The 18247-nt window shown below is 42.5% G+C and overlaps 1 protein-coding gene across 1 annotated transcript in view; it reads left to right on the top strand.

The window, feature by feature from the left end:
• SEMA5B (semaphorin 5B) overlaps positions 1–18247 on the top strand; it is a 276468-nt gene that overhangs the window by 198656 nt on the left and 59565 nt on the right. Inside the window, exons 8-11 of the mRNA XM_075512117.1 lie at positions 8386–8484; positions 9228–9441; positions 12093–12378; positions 16653–16788. Of these exons, the coding sequence (XP_075368232.1) occupies positions 8386–8484; positions 9228–9441; positions 12093–12378; positions 16653–16788 (735 nt within the window). The remainder of the gene's footprint in view (positions 1–8385; positions 8485–9227; positions 9442–12092; positions 12379–16652; positions 16789–18247) is intronic.

Genomic DNA, 18247 nt, shown 5'->3' with positions numbered 1-18247 from the left:
ATGGTCTGAGTATCTTCACTGCTGCTGCCTCCTCACACTGCACAGACTTTGCCAAAAATTTTTTAGGATAATGCTCTGAACAGCTGAGTTCATGCTGATTGTGATCCAGAGCTTGAAATTGTTTGGTGGGCACAGTGGCCATGGGTGTGAAGTTCTGAGGAACAATAATTAAGCAGATTGTTAGACACTTCTTGACATACAATTAATGGCAAACAGAGGTGTTGACTAAGAGTCTGACAAGAAGACATGAAGCTACAAACGAAGGCAGAAGGATTCTGCAGTAGCTGAGTAAACTCAGATCTCCCAAGTCTGTACCTACTCTAACCTGCGTGTCCATGGCTGAGTCCCTCTTGGGGGGAGTCTACACATTCATTGTTTGTTACACTGCAGAGAAATGACTTAGCACTAGCTCCAAAAATACCAAGTTTAGCCTACTCAGCTGGTGAAGTGCTCTATTCCAGCTAAGAAGTCCAGCTCTGACCCCGCACCTCTGCCCTTGGCTGGGTAAATGCAGCAAGCGAGGGCAGCAGTAACGTGAACATTTCTGATTCTGCTGTGCAATGGTAATACAAGATCCAGAGCTCTGCCTGCCTCAGCTCTGCTTTGTCAAAACTTGACTAATGGCAGTTTTCTACCTAGCACAGATGATTTGATGATAAATATGTTATGGATTGTCAGGCACTTAGATATGTGGTGATAGAGGCTAGAAATAAGGAGGACCTTTGGCTCTTACATTAATTCACAATGTAGTTTGCGTAAGTTATATGACTGGTCCATTTTCCTTGCCGATTTAATAATGTATGTATTTTAGGGTGAGGTTTTCAAAGCTACTTAGTGTATTAAAATGCTTTTCCCCCTTCATTCTTATGCCTGTTGAGTACCTAAATCAGATTCTTCCTACTGCTTAGAAAATATCTTCTAAAATTCTTAGAGCTTTACCATAAGGAAAATAAAAAGTGCAAGAATAAAAGCCACAAAATGCATATCACAGAGGTATAATTATTATGGCATGATGGTTACTCCACATTTGAGTACCTATTGGCCAGAGAAAAGGGAGGTGAAAATCTGGGTCCCAGATTCGAGGTTAGAAGTTACCATTAGATCATTTCTTCTGACACTCTGTGTAGCTCTGGCCACAAATTTCACCTGCTTATTCCTAAATTGAGCTCAGTAACTTGTGTTTGGCTGCTGCACCTTTTTGAGGAAGGCAAAAAGTTTTGAACTGAAGGCCTGAAGCAAATGGGCTGACTGCGTTCTTTGCTGCCTTGTTCTAATGGCAGATCACCTTCCCTGTTAACAACATGTACTTTATTTCCTCTTTGGATCCGGCTTCAGTTTTGAGTGGCTAGGTGTCATTTTGCCCTTCTCTGCTAGATTAAAGAGCCCTTTAGTTACCAATATTTATTTTTTACAAAGGCACTTATATGCTCTTGTCAAATCAGTACTTAGGCTTTTTGATAAAGTAAAAAGCTGAGTTCTCCAAGCCTCTTTCTCCAAGTCATTTTTCTACTGCCCTTGAATATTTTTTGTGTGTTTTCTGCACACTCCAATTTTTCACCTGTATTCCCTTGTCAATCTCTCTAATGTGTGATTAAAACGGTCTTCCACCTCTTATTCACCCTCCTCTGTTGATACACCTGGCAGTTTCATAAGCTCTTCTGTCATAGGAGATCATGCAGAATTGCCTAGCCACTGTGACCACTAAATCCTTTTCACAGTTGCTAGTCTTGGGATGTAATCTCCCAGTCTATACATAGAGCCCTTTTGTTCCTTGCTCTTTAATGTATAATATCTTACAAAAATTTATTTTGGTTGTGGGTCCAGCTGACCAGCCTAGTGTATATCAATATATATATAGTGAGGCTTTGGCCTCACTGGTAATTACTGTTTTCATAATATTTGGGTTATCCACAAATGTTCGTTAAGAAATATGTTGATACTGGGCTAGTACCACCCCATCTGGGACCCTGCTAGAGTAGCAAGTTTGTGAATCATTTCACTCTGAGGACTTTTCTCAGTCCAGTAATTTATCAGATTTTAATCCATTAATGTATATGTTCTTGAACCTGGTCTTAAAATTAACTCTCTGCAATATGTCATGTGGTGTTAAAACAAACACCTCAGAAAAGTGTCTTTCATTTATGTCGTATTTATCAACCAAAACTTGTGGTTTCCTGACAGAATTGTATATGCTTTATTTGCCATGTCTCTGGAGATCCATGTGGGCTTCCGCTAGTAATCATTTGTATTTTTGCAGCATTTGTAAAATGTATCCTGATCAGCACCTTAAAACTGTCCCCTGTAAAACATCCCCATTACTGAGAGACAGTGCAGAGAACAAAGTCAGTGTTATGCTGCCTTTCTTTCTGTCTTCCAAATGATATCACCCAGGGGTTGTAGTTAAAATGAATGATGGTTAGAGCAGAAGGTGAAGAGGTGTATTTGATTTCATTCGAGTCGCTCAGCTTCTAGTTTGTAATTGGTTTGTCTCTGCATAACGGTCCATATCCACCACATCTAAGGAATCTTGCCTGGCATGGAAAGTTGTGGCTTTCTAAACAAGAGCACTTTGGTCTTTCTCTTGTCTAAGCACAGAATTATTTGTTAACTTTCCAAAAGCAGCACACTGTCATTTAAAAAGTGAAAGGGAACTATTTGTGAAAATGGCAGTGATCCAGCTCTTACATGCTGTCCTAAGAGCTTTGTGTAACCAGGAGAGAGATGATGCACTAATAACACTTCAGGAGCACGAAAGAACCAAGAGAAACATCTGATAGGCATCCAGCTACCAGTTGTCCCACCGTAGTGCCAGTATAGTTTCTTACTTTTCTTGTATGATGTCCTGATACTGGGGGGTCTTATGATTCACACAAGGTTACAGGGAAATCCTAGCCCAAGGTTACAGGGAAATCCTAGAGCCTACCTAAATGGGTTTGGAGCTAATGGAGGAATCTGCTGTTTCAGGCCTTCAAGTGGCTCTGTGTCACACAGAGGATGTGCCCTCTGGTTATCTAGTGGAGCTGAGAATCTCCACACCACTTACGAATAATAGGCGTCCAGGTAGGACAGGCACCATATAAATCCCCAGGCAAACAGAAATAACTGGGAGGTGGTCAGATATTTTTTCCCCCTTTGTAACTGTTCCTAGAGATCTGAACCTACATTCCTACTACTTCTGCTAAGCTATCAATGCAGAATCAGCCCCCAAATTTGATTTTAAGTCCATTAAAGAGAACTTGGCTGGAAAAATCATTAGCAATTCTCTTTGCTATCTATTGCACTCAAAGGAGAAAGACAGCTTGGTCAGGGTATTGGCTTAAACTGATTAATAGAATTGTTTGTCCAAAGAAGTAGATATAGATATCTGAAAGTGTGTTAATAACAGTGCTCGAGAACATGTTAGGTCTTGATTATTTTTTAACAAATTGGGATGAACTGCAACAGATAAATGTTTGTTGCACTCTCAAATGTCATTGAAGGGGTAACATGGAGTTCTGCGGGCTGATCTCTGAACTGCATGTTGTGCTCCAGGAGTCTGTGTTTCTTTACTGAGAACAACAGACCATCTGAAACAGCTATTTTTCTCATACACCATGTAACTGTGATTTTAATCTATGATTAAAATATATCAGTATGTGATGAAATAGTGTTAGCCTAATAAAAAAAAAGGATTAAAAAGGAGATCTCTGAAAACAGGACTTGAGTGGTTTATTGAAAGTAAAAGGGCAATTAAAGTAATGCCTATATATGGTTATGCTTTCAAAGAAAAATACATCTGTACAATGAGATTAAGGGCTTATAACATTTCAGAACTCCAGTGTTCAGAGATGACAGATGAAACAACTCAAGAAGCACCTACAGCTGGCTTATTCGCAGCATCCTGGAAATGTCTTTGAATTTTACCTCAAACCGAAGCCGGCAGGAGTTCAACCCCTCCATTTGCTGATACGTCCACATGAATGAAGGGAGTAACAGGGCACCACTCTTGGTTCTCGGGTTTGAAATGTGCTTTCGAAGCAGCCTGACATCTCTATGAGCCAGAAAGAGGCCTGGTCCTGTCTACAGCTGTGGACATTACAGCACTCACAGACTCATTTAAATCTAAATGTTGCAAAAACTGCAATAAATTGAGAATAGGCTTAAGCTGGGGTTGGGGTGGGAGGGAGGGGTTTCAGTGAAGTTCATTCTCTTAGTGACTGTGAGACCCTGTGCCCTGTAGGGTTGAGCATTAGAAGTCATGTACTCTTCCTTTCCAGGAAAACAAGGGTCATTAGACTGGAGGAAAGTCGTATCTACTCAATTTAAGGCCTTATCTCAAAAAAGGGACCAGTACCAGGTAATTTTGAGCACGGAGCAAGAACCTCAAAGTGGGTAACATGGAATTTGTAGGAAAATCGGAGATATGCTTAATGCTCTGGCGATGGGCCACAGTTTTATATCAGCTCTGCCATATATTTAATAATAATCCCAACTAATATAACTGGGTTATTCTCATTAACCATATAAATACCCAGTCTTCCCCCTTTATTTAAATCCTTAATCTCTTGATCCCAATAATATCTTCTGGTGATGAGATTTGCAGACTGATCATACACAGATTTAACTGTCTGCTCCATAATGTGAGAGCAGGATCCAAATATTGTCTCGTCTGGACAGAGCTGGGTTCAAGCTTGCCAGATTTTCTGGCTATATTAAAGCCTGTCTGAATTTTGCCTCCTGCACGCCTAGAGTTTTCCAGCCACATGGAAGAAACTACATTAAATAGCTCCTATTTTCTGTAGGGGTTTGTGAGATCATCTTACTAACCAGTTGCCTCAGCTACGAATTGTTGCAGAGAGCAGCATGTTGAATGACTTTTCAGAGCAAATCCGGGCTGGTTTAAAGAACACAGAGAGGAGGCTGTTCCTTGATAGTTATTTTGAGAATAGAGTAGAAAGAGGATCTAATGTACATCTCACCGACAGTGTCTTGAGAAAAATCCTGCAAGCTGGAGCACTTAAGTGGTTTGGTTTCTTCTGTGCTTTTGTTGGAGGTTTTCATAGACTGACATGACCGATGGGTACAGCAATGAGAAATGTCAGGTGAGCACAGTATTCTTCTTTGGGCCAGGCAGGCTAGAGAGGTGGTGTCTGGTAGTTAGAACTTTGTTGCTGTCCTTCAGGTTCTCCTCTGACTCAGTGTGTCACCACGGCAAATCCTTTAGCACCTGTGTGTTTTGATTCACCCAGCTGAGAGAACAGGGCAGATAATACACATCTGTTTCAGAACATTACTTAAAGCTGTATAAATTGCTTTGAGACCAGTGGATGAAACGTACGTATTATCGTTGCTCTTCCTCCAGGAGCACGGAGCACTGTTACCACCATCAGTAAGGCAGGTCCAGGGAAAATGCCTACTCGGCTAATTCATAGGAATAACTACGGTTGGGTATGTCCCATGCCTAGAGGCATCGTTATCTAAGCAGAGTGGAAAGCATCCACTACTCACCCCAATTTCTGCCTCTTAACAGCCAATGAAATAATTAGTGGGCTTGGTGCATCCAGCAAAAGTATCAGCTGTCAAATGTTTCCAATCTAGCACCTCCTCCATACTGACTGTGCTCCTTTGCTCTTTGCTAGAGCAGTTAGGAATGGGCTAGAAGTCACAGATTAAATATTCTGGTGCAGGTTCAGACAGCAGCAGATATATTTGCTCAGTATGGTTTCTCCTCTGTTTCAATAAATAACTTCTGCTTTGGACTGAATGGGTACAAATAAAACCATGCTTAATTAGGCTAAAATAACATAATATTTTACCAGCTTCCACCATCCTTACCAACCCAGGCTACTGTGCCTTGGAGTGAAGTGTAACAGATGCATCACTGCCAGTAGACTCCAGAAGACCATCCAGCAGATGACCTTGTAGAGAAATTCTTTTTGGTGTGCTATCTTCTCAGCTGGGAAGATTTTTATAGAAATAGAAGTTTGTTAATCTGTAATATAGCTCTGTGCAAAGAAGAGAATTCTGCAAATTAGGATTTTAGATTTCTGCATTTTTAGAGTTTCAATCAGGAATATATTGAAGTACCTAGGCAGGAAAGGGTCCAGCAACATGTATGGTATTAGCTGGTTTAGGTCAGAAGCTATGCTCAGACTCTGCACAAAGCAGAGAAAGGTGGAAGTGGAGAGGGAGCAGATGGGTACTCTCTTATTGTGTGAAATTTGGGTAGAGAGCTGCATTCTGGGTTAGATGCCAAATCAGTCAAATTCTGAAAACAAAACCCTGTTGGGAGAGGAGCCCATAGCTTTTTTTTATAGCATCCCCTCAAGACTTTCTAGTACTTTGCAGTTAAATATATAGTGGGCCTAATCCTATGTGTGATTGAATAACTGTGCTCTACAGAAAGAGGAATTACTTAACCCACTCATGAAATGCAGACATCTCTAGGGCAGGGAATAGCTAACAGGGCTCACAGCACCATGTAACAGTGATGGGAGAGGACAGAGAGGCTGGCAAGCCCTTTATTTTATTAAAGGAAGCGATGAGACCTCTATTCTCAACACACAGCAGGTGGGACAGTGCTTCTCAAGGTCCTATTTGATAGACTGATGCACAGTCACCATGACTGATCTGCTTCTGAAATAAGAAGTGCTGAATCGACCCAGCTATGAATTCAAGCTCTCATTTTCGGGTGCCAGGCATTAAGTGTCTGATTCCCAATACCCTTGCTGAGAGTCAAGACTGGCAGCACCTGCTCTGTGGCACTCTGTAGCCTCTGCCCGGGCTGGGCGAGTGCTCCTGGGCTGTCTCTGGGGTGCAGTCCCTCTGATCTTCTCCTTTCAAAAGCAAGCCCCGCATGTCATGCCCATGCAGTCGCTTGTCTGTGATTAACACTGGGGGGTTTTCGCTAAATGCCATCCTTCCATGAGTCGATTTCCATACAGCAAATGAAAGGAGATAGCACGTAATCTAGCTAAGCAAGCCTCCTCCTTTCCAGATGATAGGGAGTGTTTTTACACTGCTGAATCTTGCAAATGAAGTCTTCAGGGAAATGATCAACAGCGTGGAGGGCTGTGAGACAGGGAAGCTCGCAGAGTGATTGCTGCTTACAGAAGGAGAAGCGGTGTCTGCAGCTGTAGGCTCAGCTTAGTGGCAAATTATGATCTATTGGAGGGAGGAAAGCAAAGCAGCCAGGATAACCCAACCGAGGTTGTTATTTTTTAACAAGTTTCCTTTTCTGTTTACAGTAGAATATAATAGACTTTCTTCGCTTGGAGCCCTGTGGGTGCCAGTCATTAGCCGTCGCTCATATCCTTTCCTCTGAGGTGGCCCCAGAGCCCAGGGCAGGCAGGCTGGGGCCAGGCTCTCAGTAGCTCTCACTGGGGCTGCTCGGACGAACCTTGGGGCAGGTGCCTCTCAAGCCTCTCGCACTGCCTGCGGGAGCTGCACGCTAGTCTCGCACCTCCCATTCCCCGTGTGCCACGTTAGAAAGTCCCTGCCTTATGTGGCCTCTTCCTGCCCTGTGGCTTAACTCCCCAGAGACGCTCAGGTAGCCTGATCTGCAGTCCACAGGTGTCTGGGTACGAGGCTGTGGGGAAAAAGAGAGATGGTGGGCTCTCTCCAACAACATGAAGGAGATTTGGGGGGGGGTGGGGGGGGTGGGAAGCCAAGTGCAGCCTTGTGCTGCCACCTCTACCCCAGCGTGGGACATCTGGAGCCCCAGACCTTTGGGCACTGGCATGTGGAGGGAATTGCCTATTTGTACCAGCAAATAGTCACGCAGTTGAGAAGAGGAGATTTGCTATTTCTCACTGGCCTGGCCTGAAAGAGGCCTGAAACTCCTTCTACCATGGAAAATCCTGAGCACACAATCCTTGTGGGAGGCAGGAAGTAACAATCTGTTCAAGCACAAGATTCTCCTGACCAGCCTGGCCTATTAAAGAGAAGTTCCTGCTATTTTCCTGCTGGCACTGTGTGAATTATAGTGCAGATGGACCCGCTGTCCTTCACTGGAGTTTGCGTCTGGGTAACATTTTCTAAGCTGCAGCATTACTGGGTAAAACAGGTCAGAAGTATCATCATGAAAAGAAGGAGGATTCCTCCTCCAATCTAAGCGGAGCACAGAAAGAGGCTCTTGTGTAGTTAATAGAGAGTCAACCTGATGGATAACATCCTATCCAGGGACTGTGCAGGGCTATGATTTGAGAAATAACCAGCAAATTGGGCTTGCTCGCTTAGACCGCTAGCTCCCTACAGCTGTGCACTGCTTGATGCAACAAACCTCAGTCTGAGTGAGAGCTAAGGGAGGTGTATTCCAGCTGCAATACAGGTAATCTTTTTAATGTGATAAATAACCCCACAGTCTCCTTTTCAAAAATCCTTTGTTTCTGTCTTTTGTCCCTATAGGAAGAGTGCCAGAACTATGTCCGTGTGCTGATTGTTTATGGCAAGAAGGTTTTTACCTGTGGTACCAATGCCTTTTCACCGGTGTGTTCCAGTCGACAGGTCTGTTTTGCCTCTTTTGCAGTGATGAAGAGGGCTGGATGGGGAAGGCCAGTCATTTGGCAGGGCATCATGGCTGCACAGAATATGTTCCAAATGTAGCTGATCTGAAATAGTTTGGGGTTTGTTCTTTGGGCCCCTTTAGGCTGCTTTGGGGCAGTGGGTGTACCTGCAGGTGGGGAGCAGAAAACTTGTGTTATGGGTGAGCTGGAGCTGGACAAAATGCTGCTCATGTAAACCTTGGATATGCTGCTGAAAATGGGGAATATAGACAGGCTTAGCTGTGAGCACCTCCTGAACTGAATACTTGAATGATTCCTTAAAATAAAAGGCAAACACCCTTTGTATGCAAGGGAGGCAGAAGGAGGTCCAGAGCAATGTTTATTTTTATATTTTTTAATGCCGGTATACATTCAGGAGGTGTGTATGGAAGATTAGAAACCTGTGCTAGCAGCAGGAGCACCTGATTACACCGAGTGGGTTGGGGCCTACAGAATTTATTGGCAGGGGAATTACCCTTCTTACAAAGCAATAGGATCAATGAGGCTCAGACACAACTTCTTACATTGGCAAATGATGGATGTAAAGATCAATTTACAGTCATCACTGGCATTACTTTCTTATAGCCACCTGTTTTTTTATAATCAGCGTTTTGCTCTTAGGTAGTCATGGGCAAACTGAATTGTCTATACCAGTAAAAAAGCCAGATGCTCTTTAAATTCTCTCCTCTCTCCTTTTAAATACAGGTAGGAAATCTTAGCAAAATCATTGACAGAATTAATGGAGTGGCTCGGTGCCCGTACGACCCCCGGCATAACTCGACAGCTGTGATTACATCACGAGGAGAACTCTATGCTGCAACTGTAATTGATTTCTCTGGACGGGATCCTGCTATTTACCGCAGCCTTGGAAATGTTCCCCCACTTAGGACAGCACAATACAACTCCAAATGGCTCAATGGTAAAGTCATGTGGGTCATATCTGAGGAAGAGCTGTATTAAAGTCAACTTGGCAGGCTTGTAAATCTTTTCCTCTGTTTTCGTATTGGGATCCAGAGTTACGATGGGGAAGGGCTTCCGGTGCAATAATCAATGCAGCTTAGAAGATGTTTAAAAAGAGCCTGGAAATATTTTAGAAAAGTTGATTTAGAATATGGAAAGTGAGTCGTACAGGCTACTTAATATATATATGGGTCTCTGTCTTGTGAGATGACCCAATACATCCTTTTACATGTATCCTTTAGATACATCTAAAGGATGTGTTTGGTCATCTCACAGGGATTTAGATGTATCCTTTAGATACATCCTTTAGAAGAAAACCACTCAAAGATTTGAAGATCAAAATGAACTTAAAGCATCATATTGTTGACCCAGTTCTGCACAGTGTTAAGCACCCTCTACTTCCACTGACTCAGCTGAAGATGGTTGGTTTCAGTGCAAAATCAGTCTGAAAATGAGAAATTTCACAGCGAGCTATGTTCCATGTAAACCCATGCTGTTGTGGATTTATAGTTATTAAAAGCAGCTGTTACCCCAGTGTGATAATACCCTGCATCAAGCAAGCTATAGAATTTCAACCAGTAATTCCTGCACTGAGTCCACCCCATCTGACTGGGGAAAAGCACATCTTGTCTGAGCAGACTGTAGTGATGGAGACCCCAATGTTCCCCCTCTCTCCTTTGACCCAGGTAAGTTGACAAGATGTTCAGAATCTTTCCATTGGATTTCAGGACCTTTCAGTCAAAGGTACGAGCAGTGGGACTGTGCACTCTCTGGAGCTTAATGAGACTGAACTAGTCTTCTGCAGGCATATTGAAGCCAGTATGGAGATGCAGAGTTTTAGGAGAAGGATGTCATCAGGCAAGACTGTGAACTAAGACCAAGAAGCAGCGTAACCCATATACACTTATTAGAAATATGTGCCTCTTGTCTGTGCATGAATGAAGAATTCAGAAGAAAGTCACATTGGAACAAGGGAGTTTAAGGAAAGACAAACAGAAACTGAGTTTCTAGTCTTTGGTTGGAAAAACTAACATGACTCTTGGATTTATAACCTTGCGCAGCATTGGCGACATTGAAGTCATTTCATCCTGTTCTGGCCACTTTTCAACAAGAAACAGAAAACCTGAAGATGATTCAGAGAAGAGCCATGGAGTGATTTGAAGCTTGGAAAGCCTGCCTCACAGTGAGAGACTTAAGGAGCTCAATTTATTTATCTGTCTGAAAAGGAGATAAAAGGTGTTTTGTTCATGATATGGAAGTACTTATATCAAGAGAAGATTTCTGGCAGGATAAAGTTCTCTAATCTAGCAGACAAGTCATGAAAAGAGCCTGTGATTGGAAGCTGAAACCAGATAATGTCAAATGGAAAAAGAAGTGTAGGTTGCAGCTGGGGCGGTCTTTAGCCATTTGAACCAGTCACCGAGGAAACTGATGGATGTAAAGCCATGTGACATTGTCCAGTAAGATCAGATCTTCTTTGAAAGATGTGGTCTAATTCACCTGTTAGTTACAGCATCCGATGGTGGAATTACAGGGTGAAATTCTCTGGTCTGTGTTAGACAGAAGGTCAGATTGGTGATCACAACAGTCCCGTTAAGGTTCACCGTTTGTTTGAAGGAGAAAGTTTGATGGGAGATGCTTTGCAGTGCCCTCCCCTCTGTACCATCATCTGCCTCCCAAACCTGCCTTGCAGCAGCGTCAGCCTGCCTTCCTCTCCCTCTGCCATGACTCTGTTCTCCTTTCACTCCTGGGCTGCAGCATTAAAGGAATTCTGTACTTTCCTTTTTTCTTCTTCCTTTGAGCATTACTCAGAAATGAACATTGTAAAAGCACCCTATAAAACCAACAGGGGTTTTTTTTGTTTAGTCAAATATTATTCATTGGCCAATCTTTTCCCTTTGCCAAAGTAACTGTTGGGATGAAAGACCGTACACTTTAAAGCTTTGTTAAACACCCAATTAAAATATTCACTGCAAAACCAATTCCGGGTTCTTTTGAATTCTTGTGAAAATAATAACAATAATTCTAGGAGAAAAAGAATTAAGGAGAACTTGCTTCAATACTGTCAGTCTGTGGCATGGTTTTGTTTTACGGACATAAGATAATCTTTTGTGCCTAGAAGCTGGAAAGGCTTCGTGATAAAAGCCAGATGTGATTGTGCTGGGAGAGTAGGTTGAATGTTTCAGTGCAGCAGTCCGGGGAATCAGGCGGACGTACGCAGCATATTTAACACATCATAAGGTGCACTTCAGAAGTGACTAGGTGAAGGAACCCAATGGGAAGGCTTTATGTTGTAAAATGCATACAGAGAATAGTCATGCATATGCAAAGTGTTGAACTCTGCTTTCACTGAAATCAGTAGCAGCTTTGCCAATAAAGTGGGGAAACAACGGGGTCTTTCCAAGATCTGAAAAATGGAACTAGTGCTGTATCCCCATATATCATTATTCCCATCTACTGTTTTTATGTCCTCTGCTGGCTCCAAACTCCCTGTGGTCCCAGCTTTGACAGCCTGCGTAAAGGGAGCTGGCGGTGCAATGCATTGAGCAAGTCAGTTAGCATGGATTGATTTCTGACCTGTATAAATCTCTTCAAATGTTTGTTTTTCAGAGCCTAACTTTATTGCTGCCTATGACATCGGTTTGTTCACCTATTTCTTCTTCCGTGAGAATGCAGTAGAACATGACTGTGGGAAAACAGTGTATTCTCGTGTGGCAAGGGTTTGCAAAAATGATATTGGAGGGAGATTTTTGCTGGAGGACACATGGACAACTTTCATGAAGGCCAGGCTGAACTGCTCCCGTGCTGGAGAAATCCCTTTCTATTATAATGAATTGCAAAGCACCTTCTACCTTCCTGAGCAAGATCTGATCTATGGTGTCTTCACTACTAATGTGTAAGTTGCACTGGTTTTACTGCCCTTCTTCTATCCCCAGCAGTCTGAGACTGACAATATCCTGATTTCTTAGGCAGTCTGAGGATTCATTTTTGAAAGATCGTTTGGTTAATGTGAAGGAATAGATAGGTCTGTGTTATCCATCATGGCAACATAGCCTTTAGGACAATGTTTTTAATCCATGGTTCATAGATTCCTGGAGTCCATAAAAGGGCACTGTGCAGTTCTAGGGTAACTTAATTTGATATAAACCTGGGCTGTGACAGACTTCTGACTTTTTTGTAGTAGGAATGCTACTTCTGTAGTTCAGAGAGCTGGTCTAAAAATGACCCAACAGAAAAACGTAATTAATTTTCAGCCAGGTTAACTGCCTGGACAATCAGACACAATTGTGTGAGCATTGGGGCTGGCCCATGAGATGGACAGGCACATATGCTTGGGAGAGAAGGACTGGAAGGACGAGAATGAGGCAGATGGGATCACAACAGCCTAGACTGAAATCAACATAAATTGCTGTTGAACAACACTTTATAGAAGCAAGGTCATGAGGGCCACACAGCATTTGACATTTCCAAGGGGGACTGTACCTCCGCTACAGAATGTTTCAGGTCTACAAATCAAAAGCAACGTTGGAACTCCGAGGGGAAGGCATGATTTCTGAAACTTCATAATCACCTCTTCTTGGCTTGATATTGAAAAAACTTGTAATTGGAATGATTTAGTGTAGCTGTGAAAGCAGAAAGGAGAAGAGGAGTTAATTAAAAAATATATTAAAAAACTCATAATGTATACTTTTAAGTCAGGAAAACTCAAATAACTTTTTCTCTGAAGCCCAAGGCTAGGATGATAAGTTTCAAGCTATAACCAGTCTGCGTGGTATTGAGTTTCAATAATACATGTTCTCCAGGGGGGTGTTACCCTGATGTGTAAACTAGAGAATGAGAATCTGAGTTAGTTACTCCACATGACAAACACTCAAAGTGCCTTTCTCATGCTGGGTAGCCAACTTCTTTGGGGTTTTTGTGTGCAATGGAGTACTGTTCAATGTGAATAAGACTCTGGTCCCAAGAAGCCCACAGCAAACCAAAGTGAAGCCCCACTGAAGTACAGGCCTTCCTATTTTAATGTGTCACTTGCTGGTGTGACAGGGCTTGAACTTCAGCCCTTGAAGTCACAAAACATCAGCCCCAACTTCTTGAGCTAAAGCACTGTTGGAAGTTTCACTATGAGAGTCAACAGAGCCCGAATGTTATTCCCTCTCTGTAAAGGCCAAGAAGTAGGTAAGCATTTGGCCACCCTTATCCATCTTCCATGTTTTGTTTCTGCACTACCATTGCCAACGTCAGTCAAAAGTGAGCCAGTGGAGAAGCAACTAGAAAAAATAAACATGATTGAGCACTGCACCTTGACTGCGAACTTTGGGGAAAATCTGTCCTGGGATTGAAAGGAGCATGAGTCATTCTCTAAAAACATTTAAAGGATGTTAGCCAAACTTCCTGAACATTAAAAGGAAGCCTGGCTACTGCTTTGGGCATTTGAGATGACACGTTTTCTTTTTTCAGTCAGAGAGGACTTTTATGCCCATAGTGGTAATGTTTTATCTATCCATTTGTCTGTTCATCCAGCCAAGAACAGAAGTTGGAAATGGGAAAATTGTTAATAACTGTATTATATTTACCAAATTGGTATAGTTTTTGGAATATAAGGGGGGAGACATAGGTACCTCTGGTTTGAAGAGTTCTCGTCTGCTGTTTCTGTCTCCCAGGTGTAACGTGAGACATGATGAGTGTTACCCGTCTCCTCTGGGTTACACTTAAGTCACTCTTCATACGTTGCAGGTGTACGTTCTCTCTTGTATCTTCGGAGGACAATATAATATATAACATTTGTGTAATTGAAGAAATGAGTTATTGATAATAGCTGAAGTTAGATCAAGTAGCGTTTTGGGTCTACAACACGATGTTCTTTTGAGAGTTCAAAGAGAAAATGTTCCAATTTGTCATCCGACTAGAGAAATAATGGTAATTATTCTTTTAACTTCCACTGGGACTTATATCATGCTGCATGAGCTCTGCATACCAAAGAGGGTTGATGTATGCTCTGACTTTCTTTATAATAGAATACCGATGCACCACAAAACTATGATTTTTTTTGTTTAAAGGTATTTTTATTTTGGAAGGATCATGTTTAATGCATTTAGGGTCATCTTATAACAAAGGGGTATTAGTGGTTGTGGTAACACCCACATATAGATTTATTGCTTCATGTTATGTTATACCCAGCTGAATTAGTAGGAAAGAGAGCTTTTTGGGGAAGCTGCTGATGAAATATTTAAGAAGTTTTTATTAAAATTTTTCTGGGAGGTAATGGAGACAATGTTAAAACCTCCTTGAACTTAACCCATTCTCTACACCACCTAGTTAATCCCAGGAAGTAGGAGGTGGGAATAAAGGAGGTTGCACTTCACACCAGGGCAACACAGGGGCCAGCTGCACAAGTTGATGTCACTGGCTTGAGATCGGGATCAAACTTTTCATAGGGAGGGATGGGAAATATGCCAGGCCACAGATGGAAAGGAAAATGGGCCACAGATTCATGGAAAACCTCTTTCCGTTCTCCTCTCTACAAAGGGAAAGGGCTAAACTCTGGAGTCCTTAGCAAAGCCCTAAAATTATCCTTTCTTTTTTTAAAAAAAGTGTTTTTGTTAGACTATCGGGGTTTTATTCTTTCTTTTCCTTTTTCATTTTCTTTCTCATTCTCTTTTTTTTTCCATGTGTGCCTCAAGGCATTTACTTGTCATCCATCATTAGCTTTGTCTTAAGAGCTGCCATCTGCGAGCATGCACTGCGTCAGTGGTGTTCAGACAAAAGTGGAGAAAGGTTCGCCCGGCATTGCTTTGACATGTTCAAAGTGAGCTACTCCATCACTCCAGGGATGGAAGAGGCAGGGGCAGGAGCGGAGAAAGGGAAGGCAAAGCAAGAAGTTCTTCCTGATGTTGTATTGCTCAGAAGAAATATGCTGTGAAAGAATCTGTTCTTCTGCTTTCCAGCCTGGGATTGTGGAGCAAGGCTTTTTTTTGTGCGAGAGGGTGTAATTATTGGTTTAGTAAAAAAACGTGTTCTTTTCAGAGAATTCAAATTGCTTTAATTAGCAGAAAGATACATACAGAAGGGCTTGGGTTATTTAAAAGGCACCGTGACGAATCAGTCTCTTGTGCTAGCCCTATTTTTAGTTTTAGTCTGATATCTTTTTCTCTAAACGTTGTTCTTTTCCTTTAAAAAAAAAGCAGGGAGGAAGGGGAGAGCTGGGAGCAGGTTTGAATTTCAGGTTAGCACTTAGCAAACGTCCCTCTTTGGGCTGGCTTCCCTGAGGTGCCCTCACCATCTGGGAGGTGCCCTCCAACCCTCTTGAGGCAAAAGGAGCTCAGCCTGCCCAGGACCTTGCAGAAATGAGTCCTCTGTGGCTGAAATGGGACAGCAAAGGCCGACTGATCTGTGTGTGAGGCTGACTGGGCAGTGGAGCATCCCTAAAACGAATTCCCTTCCAAAGAGTCCTTCCTGCAGCGGCATTTCCCTAGCCATGCCTCCCCTGGCTGGTGCGTGCATGGTGAACAGCCTGCCCGAGACAGATGCTATTCCCAGCTGGGAACACAAAGAAGTGAACTGTGATCATTGAAAACAGAGGCTTTCACGTATTATCAAGACCTTTTTGCATGCTGAGCTGCTGTAACAACCAGCCTGGTTTGCACTGTCAACCTTTCCCTTCCCCTGCATGCATGTGCATGCATGTGTGTATTTTATTATGTTTTTTATATATATATATAAAATATATATAAATATTAGGGGATCTGTTTTATAGCTGAAGATTTCAGGAGCCTGTAGAAACAGTATTTCACCTTGAGAAACACCAAGAGATTAAAAATTAGGTTGTTTGTAATCAATAAAGATAGATGGGTTGTTAAAATAATAAAAATAAAACCAGACACAAATAATCCATGCAAATTAAACTGTATTCACCTTTCTTGTCCAAAGTGCTTCCGTGGCCCTTAAATCACAGACATTTTAAAACCAAGCTTAAAATTCATTCTCAAAATTGTCATGCAAGCTATCTGCATTTTACAATTTATTTATTTATTTTTAGTCCCTGTGAGATTGGTATCACTGTACATCTACCTAGCAATTTACATGTATTTTATTTGAGTGGAGTCTGATGTCTGTTATGATGAAAATGTCAATGTTCTAATGATTAAATAGATTTTTTTTCCCCTTTTCCAGAAACAGCATAGCTGCCTCAGCAGTGTGTGCCTTCAATCTGAGTGCCATTACTCAGGCATTTAATGGCCCTTTCCGTTACCAAGAAAACCCAAGATCAGCGTGGCTGCCAACGTTAAACCCCATCCCTAATTTCCAGGTACTGCTGCTGCCCTTCAGTCTACTCCAGTCCCTTTTACATTCTGTCACTCCAATGGGTTGATTTGTGTGGGGCTCATTTTTCCAGGTAGACCCACGGTGCAGATAAATTGTATTTCTCCAGATTTACAAGTGTTTTAGTCTGTGGAACTCCTTGCCACATGTTATTGAGACCACAGGATTCGTGGCAAAAATTGAATGGTTTTACCGATAATAAGAACGTTCAGATTTTTTGTAATGATGAATAATTTAAATCTCTGTTACGCTCATCACCGACACGTGAACTCCGAGAACGTGATCCTCACAAGGGGATATAGAGACATGTCCCCACTGAACTGGGAAGGATTGAAAGCTGAAGCTGGACAAAGTCAGACTAGAATGGAGACAACCTATATTTCTAAACAAGAAAGGTAATTAACCACTGTGACTGTGTAAGGGTGTGATGAATTTTCCATCACTTGATAAGGGCCCCGAAGGCTACCAGTGTTTCAGTGCAAGAGGGATGTCTTTCCAAGACACGGTAGCTCAGCCAGAAGTTATGGACGTGTTACAGCAGTAACTGGTGGAAGAGGACACATGAGGATGGTCACAGTGGTTCCTTCTTGTTTTGAAAAATCTTTTTTTTATTGAGTGAGCCATTTTCCAGGATTTTGACTTAAGGCCAATTTGAAAATTATAAAACAACTTCAGTCGCATTATGCCCAGATTCAGTCAGTGTGGTGCAGAATATGTTTGTGACAGCTCCAGCAAACCTGAGTCTTCTGAAACATGAGCCCATTTTACAGCTCAGTCCCTTCCCACCTGGGGAATCCTGGGGAGGATGTACTTATCTTCCTGTCCTTGCTTCCCTATGGTGAATCCTTTCAGCCCAGTTGTGTGATTCTGGCTCTCCTTTATTATGGCAAACGTGCTGAGGCTGCCTGCAAATGCCATCTGCCTTCAAGCTGGTGATGTCAGGGACCTTCCAGAAAGGACTCTGCAGTCACCTGAAATCACAGCAAGCGCAGACGGGAGGCAGGTCCACGCTGCAGGCAGGGACGTGCTTGCGTTCCTGCTGAGGAACCTGATTTCTTCCCCTGAATTCCCTCATGGCACCTGAGTGAAGGCTTCTGCCTCTACAAGGTGGAACAGGATTGGGCTCTCAATCACCCCCTCAGCTTCATGCACTCAAACCAAGAAACAAAGCTTCGCTGAAGGCCCAGCCATGCCAAACATCTCCAGGATTTTTTTTTTTTTAATGAGTTTAAAGGGAGTATTAAGGTTAACTGAGATTCAAGGACTTTCTGTCCCTTGCTGGGCTAACCCAGGAGGAATAGAAAAGGACTTTGGAAAGCATTTCCATGTAGTGAAAAGTATCAGATAGAATGTGAAGTGCAAAGATTGCAGCAGCAAGATGAAAGAAAAGAGTCAGAGGAAAATAAGGAAAGGAAAAGGAGGTATGTGGAGGACAAAAGGAAGAT

Source organism: Mycteria americana, chromosome 9 (genome assembly GCF_035582795.1).
Source record: "Mycteria americana isolate JAX WOST 10 ecotype Jacksonville Zoo and Gardens chromosome 9, USCA_MyAme_1.0, whole genome shotgun sequence".
Classification (NCBI taxonomy): domain Eukaryota; kingdom Metazoa; phylum Chordata; class Aves; order Ciconiiformes; family Ciconiidae; genus Mycteria; species Mycteria americana.
The sequence above is the reverse complement of the archived record's forward strand: the minus strand, read 5'-3'. Positions and strand labels throughout refer to the sequence as shown.